This window comes from Denticeps clupeoides, chromosome 3 (assembly GCF_900700375.1).
Source record: "Denticeps clupeoides chromosome 3, fDenClu1.1, whole genome shotgun sequence".
NCBI classification, from domain to species: domain Eukaryota; kingdom Metazoa; phylum Chordata; class Actinopteri; order Clupeiformes; family Denticipitidae; genus Denticeps; species Denticeps clupeoides.
Window position 1 is genome coordinate 16,532,291 of NC_041709.1, and position 19,528 is coordinate 16,551,818.

At 46.5% G+C, this 19,528-nt stretch overlaps 1 protein-coding gene across 2 annotated transcripts in view; it reads left to right on the plus strand.

Annotated features, from left to right (window-relative positions):
• The window catches only part of LOC114786781 (zinc finger, SWIM-type containing 6), a 53,178-nt gene that overhangs the window by 18,889 nt on the left and 14,761 nt on the right, over positions 1 to 19,528 (plus strand). For both annotated transcript variants that reach the window (XM_028974234.1, XM_028974235.1), the window contains exons 2-8: positions 6,446 to 6,802; positions 9,157 to 9,305; positions 9,412 to 9,562; positions 15,494 to 15,673; positions 16,783 to 16,959; positions 17,216 to 17,362; positions 18,504 to 18,653. In XM_028974234.1, the coding sequence (XP_028830067.1) occupies positions 6,446 to 6,802; positions 9,157 to 9,305; positions 9,412 to 9,562; positions 15,494 to 15,673; positions 16,783 to 16,959; positions 17,216 to 17,362; positions 18,504 to 18,653 (1,311 nt within the window). The remainder of the gene's footprint in view (positions 1 to 6,445; positions 6,803 to 9,156; positions 9,306 to 9,411; positions 9,563 to 15,493; positions 15,674 to 16,782; positions 16,960 to 17,215; positions 17,363 to 18,503; positions 18,654 to 19,528) is intronic.

Here is a 19,528-nt window from a genome sequence, read left to right on the forward strand (position 1 = left end):
GTATAGCTGCTGTAGTCCCCTGGTGTTGAAGTTGTGTGTGTGTGTTTTGAAAGGCCTGGTTTAGCGTTTCATCGTGTAATGTGAGGAAAGGCAGCTTCCATCCACCCACGCAGCGCTCTGTTGTATGACCTAAGAGACCACCCCCAGGAAACAGGTGTGTTTTCAGTTCTCCCCACCAGCTGACTGCGCGTGTGCACGGGCACGTGTGAGAGCACCCACGACCCCTGACAGAAATCTGCAGTCGTGATTTACTTCCTCCGTGTTCTGTTTTTTTTTTTTTTTGGCTTTCCAGATTTTTCAGACACAGGCTCGGGGTGCGGGGCTCGGGGGGGGGCGTTGTCTTCTGGAACCCGGACCCCCTGTGGACACGCCACTGTTTTGCAGCTGCGCTTTTCCGGGCCCGCGGGTCGTAGGGAGATCGGAGCAGGCCTCTGCCCGGCCCAGTGGCGCGGGCTGCCGTTCCCAGACGGGACCACACACCACGCCACTCGCAGGAAGCTTCCTCCTTCCATTAGTGCATTGCGGTATTAAGTCAGCATGGAGCCGTTTACAATGGCGCTGCTTCAACGGAGCTTTGCGTGGCACGAAGGCATGAAAAGCACTCTTATCAAAGGCAGGGAAGACTGGGGTGGGGGGGGGGTCTAATTTGAACGAGGTGTTTCATACTTCCAGACAACCTCCGCTTCCCAAAGCACAGAAGCAGCCCAAGCGAAACCAGCGAGACCAACGCCGGCGCTCAAACGGACAGTTTGTTAACGTGTCTGGATTCAAGGTAACAAATGAAGTGTGAGCGAACGCCACCTCTGGCCGTCAGCGGCTCCGAGTCGGTCAGATGTAATTCCAGACTGCGGCTACAGTCGAACCCCGCGTCCTGTTAGGCCGAAGGTAGAGTCGCGGGCTGTCCTTGGGTGAAAAGGGGCGGACCCTTCGCTGGGAGCTCAGATTTGATTACGGTGGAATCGCAGGATTAGATTTTCCGAAGTATGTTCTGCCATGATGGAGCTCACGTGGTCGCCGGGCTACTTTTCTGCTCGTGGTGGGGGAACCCGAAAGTGCCTGAGTTTGTTTAACAGGATTACGACTGATTCCTGTTCCTAATCTGTTCACCAGGACAGAGCTGGATTTTATTTATTTGTTTTTGCGACCTCCAGATGCCACGATGGTCTAAATCCACCGTTGGGTTCGGGCTTTTTTTCCCCCCCTGATTATATAATACTACAAATAGATTTCCTTAATGCAAAGAACACATCTATTTAATTATCTTGCCAGCTCCAATGTTACTTAACATAACCTGGTAACGTAAGGAGAGTAGGCTGCATATGTAAGGCTAGCCATGGGTTTGGCAGGTGTGTGTGTGTGTGTGTGTGTGTGTGTGTGTGTGTGTGTGTGTGTGTCACCAACACAATGTCTCCTGACATTCACCCTGCACCCTTTTACATTCATACAGCATAAACTACATCAGATATCATTTTTTTTAGTCGCTTACCAGCGCTGATTGGTCATTGGTCCTCCTTCGGGGTCCGACTTTTTTTCCTATTTGTTTGGTGTACAGTGTCCCATTCGTGATTTTGTCTATATATTTCATAAAGAGCAGTTCACAAATAAACATTGATTTTGACAATCAATCTCCTTTCCGTTCCTCCGCCGGCAACGTCCCTCGGTCTTGTGTTGCGTTCGGGTGCAACACAGATCAGTTCATGTGGACCAAGTGGGATTTCTGGTACGGATGGGTTGGTTTCTAGGGCAACAGCGCACGGCGTGCTAAAATTGGACTCTTGCGGAAACGCTCCGGCCTTGCGGAAACGCTCCGGCCTTGCGGAAACGTTCGGGCAAATAACCTTAAGCCCTGGGACTGGGGCGAAAATGTCAGGGTTTTAATAACTTGCACATGAGATCCAGAAGGTGAAATATCCGAGGAGCGTCTGCTGCTGGAGAGGTGAGGAACACCCTGATATCAGTCTCCGTCTGTGGTGGAAGTGGCCCGCGTGTTAATGTGAGCAGCACGGAGCGGTGCATTGTGGGTATTGCTGTGAAGACTAGGAACATGATATGGTCCCTGCTCCCCACCGCTATTTAAAATATCAGCGTGGATGAACTGAATAACCTAATGTACTTTTACGGAGGGAACGAGACTCCCTGAGACATTTCGTTAAAAAAGTAAGCAAATACATCATTTAGGGCTTTTCCAGGGAAACCTAAAATAGAGTAAAACTGAAGCTTGAGTGTGTGTTTTTGCTGTAGTCTGAGACGGGGCATTCTTTAGCCTGTTTTTCTGTCTTTCTGCTATGCCGCACCACCCCTTTCTCACACACACACACACACACACTTTTTTGGTTTTCCGTTGGTGATCATCTCAGTGGCAGACCTGTCTTCAGGGCTGCTCTGTAGGTCATGGGTAATTGGAAGTTTTTGAAAAGCCGGTGCTTGAAAAGGGCAGTCTTGAGTGGAGAAAGGTTAGTGGGCGAATTGGACCGGGGACAGGATGTGTGTCCTTGGTTTTTTGGGAATTCTCTGACTTGTCTGTTTCCCAAATGCTCTTAACCACATGCAACCCCCATTTTCCTTTTTTTTTTTTTTTTTTTTTTTTTTTTTTATAAAATTAATATTATTATTATTATAAATTTCTGTGAGCATGTGCATGAGTGAGAGTGACTTTCGGATGACTGGGGAGATGGAGGGTGAGCGTCACTTTGTCGGCGCTGAATACACCTCACACAGTTTATTATTGTGAGTGTGCAGGTTGCCCTGTCATGTGACTCCTCTGAGCATTTCCTAAGTGCTTTAATATAACTGACCGGGGTGGGTGTGTTAATTAAAATCACACTAATTGTCTGGTATTCCCAGTAACTCCATTAACACCAGCCTCGCCGTTGGCTTTGGGGGCAGTATATTACCCCCCACCACGTCTTTGATGGGTTTAAAATACTCTGACATAAATCAGAAAAAGTATGAAGTGGCGCGCGACCGCAGACGACTTTTGCATCGTTGGAAAGTTCAGAAAGTGGGGCTCATTACGTGGGCTGGAACCTTGGTTGCTGGGGGAAAAAAGGGGGTCAATCAGTCCTTGTCTAGTAAAAGAGATGAAATGTCATTGGACCGTGCCTACTGGCCTTATAGGAAATAGGACATTCAAGGTTTCTTTGTTGTCCTGTCTAGTCGCATAGTTAGAAAACAAACAAGTAAATTGCTGTCAAATACTAACCCATCCGTAAACTGGGTGATCGGACGAGTGTTTTGAGTGGAAAATGGCAGGATAGTTGCGGGAGTATATTACTTTCCGTTAAAATCCAGGTTTTCAGAGCCCATCCTAGGTCTGATTTATACACACTCGTGCTGGTGCTGGAGCTGTCCCTGCGTGTGCCGATGCGTTTTATCCAAAACAATGATGCCGGCTCCGGCGAGCAGCGGCAACATGAGTTTACAGGTCCGTTTCCTTATCCACTAGGCCACAGTTTAAGGGCAATAAACATGTATTGCAATCTCTGTTTTTTTGTCATTCTGATATCTAAATTAGAACGTATAAGTAGCTATATTATTCAGTTAACGTGGAAATAATTGTTGATCATTTTTAGGCAGTGAGTGGCCTAGCGGTTAAGGAAGCGGCCCCGTAATCAGAAGGTTGCCGGTTCGAATCCCGATCTGCCAAGGTGCCACTGAGCAAAGCACCGTCCCCCCCCCGGGCGCCTGTCATGGCTGCCCACTGCTCACCAAGGGTGATGGTTAAAAGACACATTTTGTTGTGTCTCCGCGTGCTGTGCTGCAGTGTCTCACAATGACAATCACTTCACTTTCACTTTCAGGTGCATCATAGAAATAATTGCTAGATTAATCGTTTAAAAAACAACCCTAATTTGCACACACACACGCTGCCCACTTTCCCTACATGTGGATTTCTCTCATTATAAATATTTAACATTTTGAACAATAATTATTTTACAGATGTTCATAGCGCTCTAACGGATTCTTAAGTCACATCACAGTAGGGGGAGAAATTCTGTCACTCAAGCAAAAAGGAAGAAGAATTTCTGACATTATGTGTTGATATTGGGAGGAGCCGGCAGTTTGCACACACGTCTGTCTGTCCTGGGTTTTCTTATAGTGTGATCATACCAGTCAGGTGAACATCACAAACATATTCCCAGTTACGGCCGCCTCAGCACCACACCCACTCACAAACCGAACGTGCTGATAGGTCATCGGTGTTGTGGTGAGCTGGTGAAATGTAAGAACACGCGCCACAAAATCACACGCACTCACACACGCGTGTTAAAATGAAATAGGAAAAGGTAGCATTGTTATTATTATTGATTGTGTGTGGGTGATTTTGTGCTGACAATTATAGTGATAAATTTCATGCAAGGTTTTTATTCAGAGACAGACAATTTTTTTTTTTCTGCGTCTGCATAAAACAGATGCACTTTTAAGAATTTCTCTGCCTGCTGACGTGCAACAATAAAAAAGTTTTTAAAAAATGGCACTAAATGGAAATGCTTGTATTCCTTTTTCTTTTATTACGTTAATATTTATAGTTATTATGAGTATATTTTAATTCCTTAGCTGCGCTCATCCTTTTTTTTATTATGCAGCAGTAAATATAAAAAAAAAAAAAAAAAAAAAAAAAAAAAAGAACTAGAATAAAAGGGAAAAAACATGGTGGAGTGAGCGGAGTCTGGAGCCGGCGCAAATAATTCACCAGCCTGCCAGAGAGAGAGAGAGCGAGAGAGAGAGAGAGGACCAGGAAGCGCCGGGGCCGACTGTAACCCGGGCAAACAGATGGCGGCGATCTGATGAACTGTCCACGACACGAGCCGGCAAAATTCTGTCCTCCACACCCACCCACCCACTCCCATCGCCGCCTGCTCATTAAAGCGCTCCCCCGTCCGACCGGCAAGCGCGCGCCAGCACAACTCGTACGTGGGCGCGTATTTGGGTGAGTGGGTGGCGAGTGTGAGAGTGTGTGTGTGTGTGCGTGCGTGTTTGGTTGTGAATCCGGTCTCGTTGGTCATCGGTTTGATTAGGTGCTGATGAATGGAGGGCTCGTTCGGTTCTCCGCTTCGTTAGTCTCCGCAGGTCTTTGGGAGAAAACTTGGTTCTAGATTGTGAAGGTGGGGACGGTGCTCCGCCTCCCAGCCGGCAGAACGGAATTAAGTAAGTAGGTACCTAGAGACCCGGTCGCGTCATTTGTTTATTTGCTGAGTGGCCAAATGCGAGTTTGCTTTCTTTTGTTTCCCTGTGTGCGAGCTTTTCACTGTGTGCATGTCGCTTTTTGTTTGTGTGTGTGTGTGTGTGTGTGTGTGTGTGTGTGTGTGTGACACACGGCTGCGTATTTCATATGTACACAGAGCCATGAACAAATCCTTACAGATAATGTGTTTTAAGCATGTCTGCTGTGTACCTTGTGTAAAGTATGCAGGTGCAGGAAGTGTGTGTGTGTGTGTGTGTGTTCCCCATGCTCCGCACCGAAGCTCAGCCCGTTGTTGTGCTCTTCGCTGTGTGGAGGATTTTGTTGTGAAATTGCCTCTGGCTTTTCTCCTACTACAGGCTAAGGGTTTTGTCAAGAGATCAAACGCTTTGTGTTTGCGGGGGGAGCAGTGGAGAGGTGGGCCGTGCAAGGTCAGCATGTACAGTAGCCATGGCGGCGTGAGGGGGGGGGGGGTGGAACAGAAATAAATAAAAACCCGGCCCACCTCTCACATGCTCTTGTTGCTGAATCTGTGAATCGGGTAATACTGGGGAATTCAGTAGCGCACGAATCTCGTGATCTGGGCGTTTACATGGCGGGTCAACTGTCCTAAACAAAGGTTTTAATATGAATCCACGCCTTTTAATAAGAGCATACATCGAGGCATTAAAACCGCCATTGGTCGTTACCGTAGTTATAAGGTTCTTTTTAGACAAGCCTGTTAATAAACTGAACAGAAATAAGTCGTATGTAATTTGCTGTAATACTTTTTGTATTGAAACAATCAATCAAACGTTTTTTATTTATTGCCCCCCCCCCCCCCCCCCTTTTTTTTTTTTTTTTTTTTTTTTTTATAGTATGTAGAGAGAACTGTTTTGCTGACGCGTACAGTAGGGAACGAGGAATTCACCATGTTCTTCTGAAACGTGTTGTGAATTGCGGACTCCCCCGGAGCCGTGTCACTGCACGTCATGAGCGTATCCTGGACGCACGTTGCCTACTTCAGATGTTCTATTTAAATGATCCGTAAGGCCCGCATTTGTAGTGGTGTGCCGCCGTGGCTCTGTGTCCCGGTTCAAACCCCCCGCTTCTCCTCCGAACATCTGTTCTCCAACCCTCCCTTCGTCTTCCACACCAACTCTCCTTCCGTCGCGATCCCACTCTGTCTCTGTAGATATTATTTCAGTGCCCTGTCCCTTCGGGGGGTTTCTGGTATCTTCCAGAGTCTAATTCTCCTTCTCTCTCTCTCTCTCTCTCTCTCAGGCTTCCACCTCAGCGGCACAGTGACAGAGCCAGCCACGCCGTCGGAACCGGAGGTCGTCTGCAGCGTGGCCATTAGCTTCGACCGCTGTAAGATCACCTCGGTGACATGCGGCTGTGGCAACAAGGACATCTTCTACTGCGCCCACGTGGTGGCGCTGTCCCTGTACCGCGTACGGCGGCCTGAGCAGGTCAAACTGCACCTGCCCATATCAGAGACTCTTTTCCAGATGAACCGGGACCAGCTGCAGAAATTCATCCAGTACCTCATCACAGTCCATCACACAGAGGTGTTGCCCACCGCACAGAAACTGGCCGACGAGATCCTGTCGCAGAACTCCGAGATCAACCAAGTGCATGGTGAGGGCGGCCCCACCCTCGCCGAGACCGCCGCTGTGGACGGGGTCGTTTCTGCAACGAGTCTCTTTGCTTTGCTTAGTTTCGGATTCTGGAGGGTAGAAATGGATGTGATCAGAGGGAGACGGAAATGAAGGATGGATGTGGCTCACTTCACGCAGAAGCTGAATAAGATGCTTGATTTACAGCCTGACAGTATTCAGAGTGAAATGGTTATTGACCTTTGGTGATCATATTATGCATATACTGAAATATAAGCACTAATTATGGTGAAGGTTGCCTGTTCGAATCCCGAGCCTCCAAGGTGCCACTGAGCACCGTCCCCACACACTGCTCCCCAGGCGCCTGTCATGGCTGCCCACTGCTCACCAAGGGTGATGGTTAAAAGCAGAAGACACATTTTGTTGGGTCACCGTGTGCTGTGCTGTGTTTCACAATGACAATCACTTCACTTATAGCTATAGTTATATTTTTATAATTTTTTTTTTCTCCCCCAATATTTTCTCCTAAGAGAAAAGAGGGAGGCTCCAAACCAAGAGTTCGGTTGTTTTTATGAGGCCACTTTGCTCTGGCTGTATGATTCATCATAGCAGCCTATATATAAAAGAAAAGTGGTTCTAGTCTACCATGCACTTGTGTTTAGAAGTCGTCCCCACCCTCAGTAACATGTTCAATAACACTTTATTCTCACAGTAACACTTTATTCTCAAGCGCATCCTGCTGGCCGTTGAATTGTTGCTTTAATGTATGTATCTGTATACTGTACAAATGAACAGAATATTTTCTGTAAGTTCTTCGTCTTTTCTTTCCATTTATTGATTTTATAGTGGTTTTATTTGAATTGTGGCATAAATTGTTTGATTTTATTTTATGACTTATGGGCGTCTCTCCTAATTTTGGTAATGTTGCAGGGCAACTGTAGGGCATTTAATGCTTTGAGAATTCTCGCAGCAAAGGTCCCTTATCCTTTACAACCAATTGGAATATTGTGTTACCAGACAGATTTTTTTAATATGGAATTTTTCTCCAGAAATCATTGATTAATGACTTCTGTATTGTGATGTGAACTTGCTCTGAATACCCAGGACTATATTTAGTTATGTAGTTTATCATGTATTCAGTTTTAATGAAGATGTTATGTTTTTATTCCTGTATATTAAGTATTATAGGCCATAGCTGCCGATATCTAGGACTGGCTAGTCAGTGTAGCTCAGTGTTTTTCCCGAATTACAGAGGATTCTAAATGAATGGTTGCCTTTCTGTTTTCTACTTTTTTTATTGTTTATGTTGGCATCAACAAAGTGCATGCGATCTCAATTTTCCTCTTTATGATTAAGTATATTGAGCCAAGCGTGCATGTGCATGCATCTTTCAGCATGAGCTCGCTGAAAATGACAAATTTAGGAGGAAAGGGCCCATCTTCTCGCTCATCATTCCAGCTTCCAGCACGCACAATGGCTTTATTATATTTCTCCTTAGTCAGGAAGGGGGAATCTGAAATGAATGCTCCAATTATGGGGCGAAAAATAAAGGGAAGTGGAGCATTTTGGGGGTAGACGGCAAATGCTTTCATCAGGACGGGGCTGTTTGACTTCATTGTCGGAATGCAGGAAGTCGGTTTGATGTGGTGCATGGGGAATCTTCCTAATAAGCCTTCAGCTTACTTCCACACATAGAAATCATCAACCTTTGTTACCGACTTGGGGTTTGCTTGCCTCAAACAACATATGTTCTGCAGCCGTGTGTATCTGAGGTTTCTCTGCACCCCTAAACAACTTTTTTTTTTTTTTTTTTTTTTATCTGCATGTGTTTGTTAAAGGAACAAGGGAACATCAGAATGTACTTTGCCCGAATGCTTTATACTGATTGTACACATCATAACAGAGCAGAGCGGCATAATTCGTGGCAGTGCTGAGCGGTCTGGTGAAGGTGATTCATGAGTACGGGTCAGGAGGGGAGGGGGGGTGAGCATTTCCGACCCCGGATATCTGTACCCCATTCAGTCCAGTAAAAGCTTGCATCAAAGCTTAATAATATGAGTGGCGTAGCAGCTCATGCAGTGTGGGAGCGTTAAATTATTATTTGTGAATTCAGGGACAGTTTCACCGAAAGTCAATCGCAGGCTAATTTAGTGATTGACTACCAAGATTATGTTATATTTTTAGATGCCCTTGATCACCCTGTTGCAATTGCAACTGCTTTTTGTAGATCTATTTCATCCAATCGTCCCTTTTTAAAAGGGTGTTCAGTCTCCCAATTTTCTAGTTCCACCACTTTTATATAGGCTGAATGTGGGGTAAAGTTTCCGTCGAATGACCGCTGTACAGGGTTGATTTTCTGTGTCTTGTGTCCTCCAGGGGCTCCGGACCCCACTGCCGGGGCCAGCGTGGACGACGAGAACTGCTGGCACCTGGATGAGGAGCAGGTACAGGAGCAGGTGAAGCTTTTCCTGTCCCAGGGAGGATACCACGGCTCGGGCAAACAGCTCAATCTGCTCTTCTCCAAGGTCTGCTCAGCATCCCAAATCCTGCTTATTAATTACACCTAAATTAAGTCATTTGTTTTAGTGTATTGTTAACTGCTATGTAAGCATTCAGTGTGTCTGTGTGTAGGTGAGGGAAATGCTGAAGATGAGGGACTCAAACGGAGCCCGAATGCTCACGCTGATCACAGAACAGTTCATGGCCGACCCGCGGCTGGCGCTATGGAGACAGCAGGGCACCACCATGACCGACAAGTACCGCCAGCTGTGGGATGAGTTGGGTAAGTATGCCGCGTTTCGCCAGGCCAGTTCCCTGCTCATCGTGGAAAAATGCTGTGCCTGGGTGGGGATTCTGGTTTAGGTGGAGGTTGCTTTACTGCGTGACGGAGCGGTGCAGTCGAATACCAGACACTGCCCTTGCTTCTGGAGCAAACCGTGGATGCGAGACCTGACTTACACTCTTCCTCATCCTGGATTTGGATGAATAAAACCAGTTAGACAGCTTTTAAATCTTGTATGGCCAGTATTAGCAGTAATATAGACAATCACATTTACAGCATTTATCAGACACCCATATCCAGAGCGACTTACAATCAGTAGTTACAGGGACAGTCCCCCCCCGGAGCAACTTAGGGTTACGTGTCTTGCTCAGGGGCACAATGGTAGTAAGTGGGATTCGAACCTGGGTCTTCTGGTTCATAGGCGAGTGTGTTACCCACTAGGCTACTACCACCCTACTCTTTGACTTGAAAACAAGAAAATGGAATGCATTGCAACAAATTATATTTTGTAACCAGTTTTAACTAGTCTTCACCAAGGGGGGGTTATCTTATATTTGGGCCTACACAACAATATAAATGTGGATTAGAAATTTAAATTAAAGGAGGCTCAGACAGAAGGCTCATATGATGAAATTCCGACTGAGTTTAATGAATGGGTTTTTTTTTTTCTCTTGTAAAAACTCACAAAATTCCATCACTGAGTCTTTTTTTTTTTTTTTTTTTTTTTTTTTTTGCGAAACATGACAATTTAAATCAAGGCAGAGGGCTGAAAGAGAAGACACTCTAATGCTAATCATCCTGTAAGTGGAGACTCGTCCGCTGCCGCCGCTGCATCCTGGGCGGACGGTGTAGCCGCTTGCTAGCGGGAGGCCCGTTCGTCTCAGAGGACGCCCATTTAGGATATGCTGCTGTTGCCAGATTGCACATTCACAGCATTTGGTCTTGATCAATATTGCATATTCTTTTCCCACTTAAGGCCCTCAAGGGGCTGCAGCCATTCAGCGCTGCGCGATAAGTACAGTCTACAGTTGCAGTGAGGAAGGGCAGCGCACCGACGCTGTTCCCAAATCAAGGCTCGTGTGTTTTTCTGCCCTATCCTTGTAATCACCATCACAGGACTCGCATTAAAAAAAATGGCTGCTGGAGCATATTTCAAGAGTACTTTAGTGACAACGTACCATGGAAATGTGTGTGCGCCTGCACACACACATTTCATTCTCCTTTATCTGCATTACTGAAGACGGGAAAATAATTGGAACGATGCTTAATCATTTTAATTGTGACTGGCTTGCCACTGCACACTGCCTGCCAAAGCCCAGAGCCTGTGATGTTTCGTCAATTTGGCCTTGGCACTCCCAGGCAGGCACAATAGCATAAGTCCTGTTCCCTGGGCAAGAGGGAGACTGGCTGAGTTATGATCCTTTCATTAAAACTTAAGCTATGCCGCTTTGCAATGCTTGCCGCGGGTTTCGAGAAGTGCCAGCACAGGCAACGTGGCGCAAGTTTGGGATTTGTGGTGGCCCAGAAAAGGCGAGCGGGAGCTGGCTGGTTTATTCATTATTGGACAAAAGCGATGAATGGTTGTAAATGGTAATGATATTTCCTTCAAAGTGTCAACAATCGAGTCAGAAGTTTCGTACACAGCGGCGTGGCTTATGTACGCGTAGACGCCGCAAGAATTTTAATCTGACCTTTTGACTGACCGGCCGACTGTATAATCAAGGGAAGTAGGGTTTGGACAATTCAATGGGTTTCAAAACAAAGCCTCTTCATAACATGATATTAATGTTGGAGTCGGAGATGAACGGCCTTTTTTTTTATTTGTCTGTTTTCTTCTGTGAATTAGTCTTTAACCACAGACGTGTTATTCAGTCTCGTGTGATCGTCACCAAAAATAGATGTGAATCTGGACAAAAACACTTGCATTATAGATCTGTATTTATCCTCACCGTGTCCCCTTTTAGCGACCGTGCAGTCTTGGTTGTATGAAAAAGTTCATCTGCTTTATTGCAAATGTGGGGGTTTGGTTGGATGTTGGGGGGTTGGGGCAACGTCCTCCCTCTGTCGTGAGGGTGAATCATTACTCCTGTCAGCCCCTCCGAGCCCCTCCATAATTGGAGAGGTCTTCGTTATGAAGGCAGCTCCCCCTTTCTCCTGACAGGTCCCGATAGTGCTTGGACCGTTTCATTAAATCCTGGACACTTAATCTGACACGAGTGGTCAGGTGAGCGCCGCCGAGATGAGACAGGAGATGCGGCGGGCAGAGAAGCGAGGCGGCCCCGCCCCCACCCCAGCCTCGTTCCTGCAGCAGCCGCGTTGATGAGTTAAAGATTAGGGTAATAGATTCCTACAGTCCCCCCCTTCGGCTGTTTTAATAGAGCCATATCGAGGCGGTCAAGTGTGGTGTCTGTCCTGGCCAGTGAGCGGTGGTAGCGGCGCGGCGTGGCTCTGGCGGCGGAGGGATACGACTGCACCTCGCACCCCGGCCTGCAGGAGCTGGTCGGACAAAGTAGACGAAATGGAGACTGAAGGCTTAAATTAGGGCCATAAAGGAAACGGAAGGGAGGGGGAGGGGAGTTCTTTCGTCCACACCCAACCACGCACAAAGCACGTTGCGGGCGTATGGATTAGTCCGCTCCGCACATCTCCGTATTGTTTTAATTAAATCTCCTTTTCATCTACATCATGTCCCGAGCAGGAAGGTATGAAAAATAGGCCACGACTCTCCTCTCCTGACACAATTCTACCGGCGAGCTGTAATCCCTCACGGTGTCTAGACGGCAGGCCTTGGAAGCGCTGCGGCAGCAGAGCAGCGCGAGGAAGAGGACTGAAACAAAGGGCCGGCCCCATCTATTAGCATAAAATATTTGTTTTGCTTGGTTTGCTCTTCCTTCCCCGCCGGCTTATCGCCATCTCGTCCTAATGACATATTTGTTTTGGTGCTGAGACATCAAAGCTGAAATGGCTTTTTATTGTCTTCACAGACAGTGGCTGCCTATTTTATTTATCCCCTTCATCCTCTTGTACCCCACTCGGCCATTTCTTTATTTTTCATTTTCACGTCAGTGGGCTACGGACTGGGCCGGCGAGGCCCGCACCCTGCCTAGACCTCCACAGATCCCCACCTCGAGTCTGTTGTCCTTGATGCCACCCCCCCCAACCAAACAAAGCGCCGAGGCTGAAGCGGCCCTTCCCCCACCCACTTTCCCCCAGCGTTTCCTCTCTGCCTCTCCATATCCCCGTTCATCCCATCCTTCTTCTCTCCCCTCCGCTCCTTTGTCCTTGTCATTTCTGTTTTTCGCTGTTTGTCGTCCCCCGTCCCCCCCCTCGCTTCCTTTGTGGCGAACGCTCCGTCTCCATCTCGCCCGCTCCATCCTCCCTCCCTCCCTGTCCGGTGGTTACTGCAGGTAGTCTCAGCGTGTCGTCCCGCAGCCGGCGCGCCGAGCGGAGGGAGCGATTAAACCATCATACCATACAATACGCGCGGCATGTGGCGTGGAGCTCCCGTCAGGAGCCATACATCACTGCCTAACGCAGCCAATGGGAGGAATTAGGGCTGGAATACGCCGGCCGGGGCCGGGCGCAGTCACGCCCGCCTGAGCGTCCCCAGCTCTCTGTCAAAAGCCTTCCTGGGGATTTTATGGTTGCTTGTGCGCTGAGCGACAGCGTGTCAGTGTTGTACAGTAATCAATCCATGTGTTGTTTTTGTGACCTGCATTCATTTATCTGAGAGTTACCGAGTGTAACATACCAAAACGAAATGGGCCTGTAAGAAGTAACACCGCCGTTAAGCGCGTTATTTTTAACCTGACTCCAAGCACGAAGCTTTATGATTGTGTGCTATTGTAAGGGAAGCAGTACTTAGGATTCACATGTGTTAGAGTTATACGCCGTTCCAACACTTATAAACCAGAGAAGAATGACACGAAGCAGTTGAGCTCTCTTTTTACTTGCAAGGAGAGCGATCAGAGACGACCATGCCTCCAAAAGCTCTGCCGTCTCTTCCGCTTCCTCTCTTTTTATATAATAAAGGGCGGTACATTCATCACAGGATCACACCGTATAAGCTTATAATTTGCATGTAGGGTTGTCTCTTGGTAGACGCTCCATCGCAAGGTCTTCTTGTTTTCTTGAATAAAAAAATGAATAAAAAAGAGAAACTAACCACCCATTTTGTTGGGGGTTTTTTTGTTGTTCAGAACACAACCTTAAATGTTTAAAATGTAAGGAGCCAGATGTTTGGCTACTCTGTCTCACACACACACACACACACACACACACACACACACTACTTCCTGGATTATTTAAATCTATTTATTTATGTAAATCCTTTGACCGGACTCCAGGTAGCTACTTGTAGCGCTGTGCTTAGTGGCGGCTCAGGGACACACAGTAGCCGAATCGGGAACTCACGAGCTGGCTGGACTGGCTGGATGATGGCAGTAGCGTAGCAGCTAACAAGCCAAGCTTGCGAGGCACATGCATTTCAAACACCTTGCACGCAACACTCCGTTTATCTCATGCCGAGAAGTAGCAGATCGCCGAGCAAAGTGTATATAGGATCAGCGTGTCATGGGCGTCAAACGCTGAGATCTGTCAAAAGATCTCTCCAGCTCGTTCCTTTTAACCGAGGAAACAGCTAGAGCTGAAATAGCATTAAAAAAAGATGATGTTGACCTCCAAAAGGAGCAGTTAGTCCCGGAAGCAACATCAGAATTAACAAGCTGATTCATGGAATCAGGTCAGTGGAGTGGGATTTTTTTTTTTTTTTTTTTTTTTTTTTTTTAGGATTTGTTGGTACTGGGTAAATTCCAGCCAATTATTGCCTTTTTTTCTGGGTAAATTACAAAGTAAGGTTTAAAAACTATAAAACGCTGAATTTGGATTGAATTTTGGATCATTTTTACAAGTAGTTGTAATTCCCATGAATGCTCTCTGTGAACCATCTGTGAATCAGAACCGTTTTTGCAAAGATAAATTAGTATTATTTGGGGCCATGGAACTGATGTTTTGAGTGACTGTGTCCTTAACAGATTTATTTTGACCAACGTTTGATGAAACTTCCTACTCTACTATATATACTCTAAGATTATTTGCACAAATTTCATGGCATTTTAAGGGATTCAGTATTTCCTCTCTCTCTCTCTCAATATATATATATATATATATAAATAAAATAAACTGCCATCATGACATGCTTACAAGCAGAATAAGTTTGTCATTTCAAACCATTTTGAAATTAAAAGAATTCTTTAATCTCATCATTTTACAGACGCAACGTTGACTTTTGAGGGGAACGGTCTGTTTTATTCTTTCTGTGGGCATGTTCTTTTCCATCTGCTCAGTAAACACTAACCTGAATGAGATTGGACATTGAGGCCTGGCCGGCCCCTCGTTGTGGCAGTAATAACCCAGAGGAGAGGTATGGCTGGAGGTCGCTTTGATTGTTCGAGGTGGCTGGGCTTATTGAAGCAGTCAGATGACCTATTTCTTTGTTTGTCTGTCTAAAGTAATGAAGCTGTATGTGAACTGAATGCAGCTTTTGTCGTGGCGGGGGGTTTAGGCAGTGGTCCGCCGTCCCTGGCCTTTCATTACGGACCAGAGGAAGCCTTCAATCTGAGGAGGCTTCTCAGAAATGCAGAAAGCCGTTCTGAAAGGGAAGCAGTGGTGCTGTTCTTTAGCAGTGTATGTTGGGTTTTTTTCTTTCCTCCCCTCGAGGGTACATGGCTTTGTACACAACCGGTTGTGGTAAATAAAGAATGTAAACAGTAAAGAGCAGAAGCCCGGGTCAGGTCCTGATAGGCCAGGCCTGAGTGGCATCTCAGTGTGAGGGAGAGTAATTGGTCGGGCTCGGAGTGGGGGGTTGGGAGGGGCGAGTGTGACTCCTCGCCGCCTCTCCCGCTGAGCTCTCGCTGTTTCTCTTTCTCCCAGGTGCCTTGTGGATGTGCATCGTGCTGAACCCCCACTGTAAGCCAGAGCAGAAGGCGTGTTGGCTCCGGCAGCTGAAGAAGTGGAACGGCGTGGACGTGTGCCCCTGGGAGGATGGTAACCACGGCAACGAGCTGCCCAATTTAACCAATGCGTTGCCTCAGGGCGCGCACGGCAACCAAGGTGAGTTGAGCCCATGCATAAGGAATTGGGAGGTGGGGGCTTTTAATCAACTCTCCCCTCCCTGTGCCCTCCCAGCTTCCCTTTATTAGCCTTTGTGTGACTAATGAAATGGTCCTAATAATACAGCCCCAGTTCTGTTCCGCAAGCTCCAGTCTCCTTTATCCTCTGTCCTTGCTTTTTGCAACTTGCGACTCGGGGCAAATTACAGACAGAAAAGGCTTTCGGTGCAATGTTGCTTTTATTTTTGGTGCTGTTCGGTTTTTTGTTTTTATGAGCAACACAAGTTTCTGGAACTTGAGGACATTTTCTAACTACTTAATTTTTTAAGGCCTTCGTTTTGGGGCTACTTGGGAATGAAAATCAGAATTCCGTTTTGCACTAATGATTTTTTTTTTTTTTTTTTGAGAAATTCTGCATTTATTAGCACCCAGGGAACCATGTTATAGGCAGAGCATATATTTAATTTACGTTTATGGCATTTATAAGACGCCCTTGTCCAGAGCAACTTACTATCAGTAGTTACAGGGACACTCCCCGGGTAGACGCTCGGGGTTAAGTGTCCTGCTCAGCGACAATATTGATACAATATAGCCAATATCGATACGTGTCAAAATATATGTGGGTTCTACTCCTAGCAAGTTCATTTTTGATAGCAATTTTTTCACAATTGAACTAAGAAGCGATGTTTAATGCTTAAAATAGAATAAAAAAGCGGTGACGTGGTCAGGTTTGCCCGTTTATTCGTAACGTCAGTGCTGTGCTCGTCATCCTAACCTGTTCCAGGCTCAAGCTGAACCGCACGATGGATTCAGCGTGGCACTGTTCTGCTTTTTCATGTCATCTGTCAGAACATGAATGGGTTCTTTCGACTGTGTTCAGCAAGATAATGATCTTCATTGTTTTATTGCACATCCCTATTTAAAAGTAAGAACACAGTATTATAGAGTAAGACTGAGGGGTGCCTCGTTGCCTCTGGCAATCGCACTGGCTGGACTGGCACTGACCGCTCCCACAGGCCCTGCTCGCGAGTGTCACAGCCATTCTCCCAAATTCAACACCGCTCTCACAAGGCCCTCCTCCTCCTTCCCCTCTCCACAACTCTCCCACAGATTCGGCCAGCAGGCCCCACCGGACTGTTTTCACACGAGCCATCGAAGCATGCGATCTCCACTGGCAGGACAGCCACTTGCAGCACATCATCAGCAACGACCTCTACACCAACTACTGTTACCACGACAACACTGAAAACTCGCTCTTCGACTCCCGCGGCTGGCCTCTGTGGCATGGTAAGCGGCCAGACCGGAAGAAAGACGTCTCTGTGGTACTTGCAGCAGAGGAAGAGAGGATAGTGAGTTAAAGAAAGACTGGGTGGGAGGTTGGATGGGGCCTACAAGGGTTTTTTTTTCCCCCTCTTTTATTTTTGGATGCTGGTAATGTCGCTGGGTGTGAGAGGTGACCGGAAAGGTGTTGCCTGTTTTTTGTGTGCTTTGACTAACTGGGAACACATCAGCACTGGCTAATTTACACCCTTCCACCTCACAGAGCACGTCCCCACGGCCTGCGCCAGAGTGGACGCCCTGAGGTCCCATGGCTACCCCAAAGAAGCGCTGCGGCTGGCCATCGCCATCGTCAACACCCTGCGGCGGCAGCAGCAGAAACAGCTGGAGCTCTTCAGGGCACACAAGAAAGGTGAGAGGGAGGAAGATGTATACAACTGTCACTTGATGGCCTTTTTTTAAAAAAGCAAATTACAATTTGTTCTTAAAAGTAAAGCTTGCTGAAACGCATGTTTATAACTTTAAAAGGTGTGGGAAAGAGGCTCAGAGAGAAAGAAGGAGTGACTGGGGGAGGTTCTGCTCATTATTTTTTACATTTTTTAGCAAAATTAGGTTTATGTACTCCGTTGATTTGAAATGACGGCCCAAAAACGTTGCAAACTTACTACCATTGTGTCCTAAGTATCTCCAAGGGGGGCTGTCCCTGTAACTACTGGTTTTAAGTTGCTCTCGATAAGGGCGTCTGATAAATGCTGTAAATGTAAATAAGTTAATGTAGGGTGTGGATTCCCGTGTTTGAACTCATTGGCAGTGTCTCCACATGAAATTGTCATTAATATAAATAATCTATATAACACCCCTAAAACTGTGTAAATTTTATTAAAACACCTATTAATATTTAAAAGTAATGGTTTCGATTCAACTTTTTCAACAGCCATAATATGTACATATTTTTGTTTTGTTTGTTTAGCTTGGACACAAGCATTTTTTCTGTTATTGGTATAAAAGCAGGGCGTGTGAGACTTTATCATCGACCCCCTACTGCTCTGATGAGTCGCTCCATTTGATTAATCACCCGCAAATCTCTCCTCAGCACTGTCCACGGCCAGAGTAATGCTTCATCTGCTGCGCTCTGCAGCCCAGCGTCCACTCTCAGCGCCACCGCCGGGTCAATTGCATTTAAATGCAAATGACTACCTGTTGTGTGAAATGGTGCCCACGCATTTTTCAAATTCAAATGAAGTGCCTCAGTGGCCCGCTCGGAACATTAATGTAAAGTGCCAACGCAAAGCTGCCTGCCTTCACCTGAAATGTGAGTCGCTCGGCACCCATAGTTGACTTGCGCCGGGATGATTTTAGTCTGCCTCAGATCCTCTTTTTCTTTGTGGAGAAGGCCCATAAGAAGGGGTGCCTGTATGTTAGTAAAATAAAATGTTATTTGGTGACTACTAGCATGTAATCTACAACCCAGCAGCCTTTACATGTGTAAAGATGTTTCATGTCTCAGTGACGTTGGTCTCCTAATAAATCTCATAACGTTGCTCTTATTCCAGATTTGCTTCACAAAGGGATCACCTCAATCACCAATCTGGAGGGGTGGGTGGGGCACCCTTTGGACCCCATTGGCACCCTTTTTAGCACATTGATGGAGGCTGGGCGTGGGGATGAGGACAGCTCATCGGGGGGCTTCCTGGACTTCTCAGGTATTCATGCTCACACTGTACCTCATGTTGGGTAGTTCAGTAGGGCCTCCACTGGCCTGTCAAAGCCCATTGAGACATACTATATGTGATTTTGGCCTATATAAATAATGTTGTTTTTATATTGGTGTGACCATAAAGTGTCATCTACTTACTACTTTCATGAGAGTGCCCGTAAAAGGCACATTTGCAAAGAAATCACACAACAAAATGTGCCCTCTGCTTTTAACCATCATCCTTGGTGAGCAGTGGGCAGCCATGACAGGCGCCCAGGGAGCAGTGTGTGGGGACGGTGCTTCACTCAGTGGCACCTCAGTGCTCAGCTCGGGATTCGAACCGGCAACCTTCTGATTACAGGGCAACTTCCTTAACTGCTAGACCACCACTGCCCCAGACCTGGTCATGTATAGGTCTTCCTGCTTGGAATTAAAGAAAATTTTAAGTAGACAAAAATGTCTCTTTCGATAATTGCCGCCAAGTAATCGAATAGGTTCAGAGGCTTTTCATTTTCTGACACCAAATGTAATATTATCTTTCTGTTAAATGTTGCCTGCACAATCAATTCATGTACAGTGTGTGTGATTCTGTGCTTGAATTGAAAGTAGAGGCCCTTTCATCTGGGCAAAGGAACTGGCACTGACTTCCCTCTTGCATTTTTAATGTCTTGTAATTTTAATGTTTTTATTATGTATTTATTTATTTATTTATTTTTGCACTCTTGTTTCACATATCTTATTCATGAGCGTTGATTGAAGAGATGACTATCACAATCAGAGCACACCATGGTGTAATTACTTCTTATTACAGCCTTTGGGCTCGGCCCGGACTGATTGGCACTGCCAGACGGGAACAAATGTTCCCCTGGCTCTGCCAAGCCT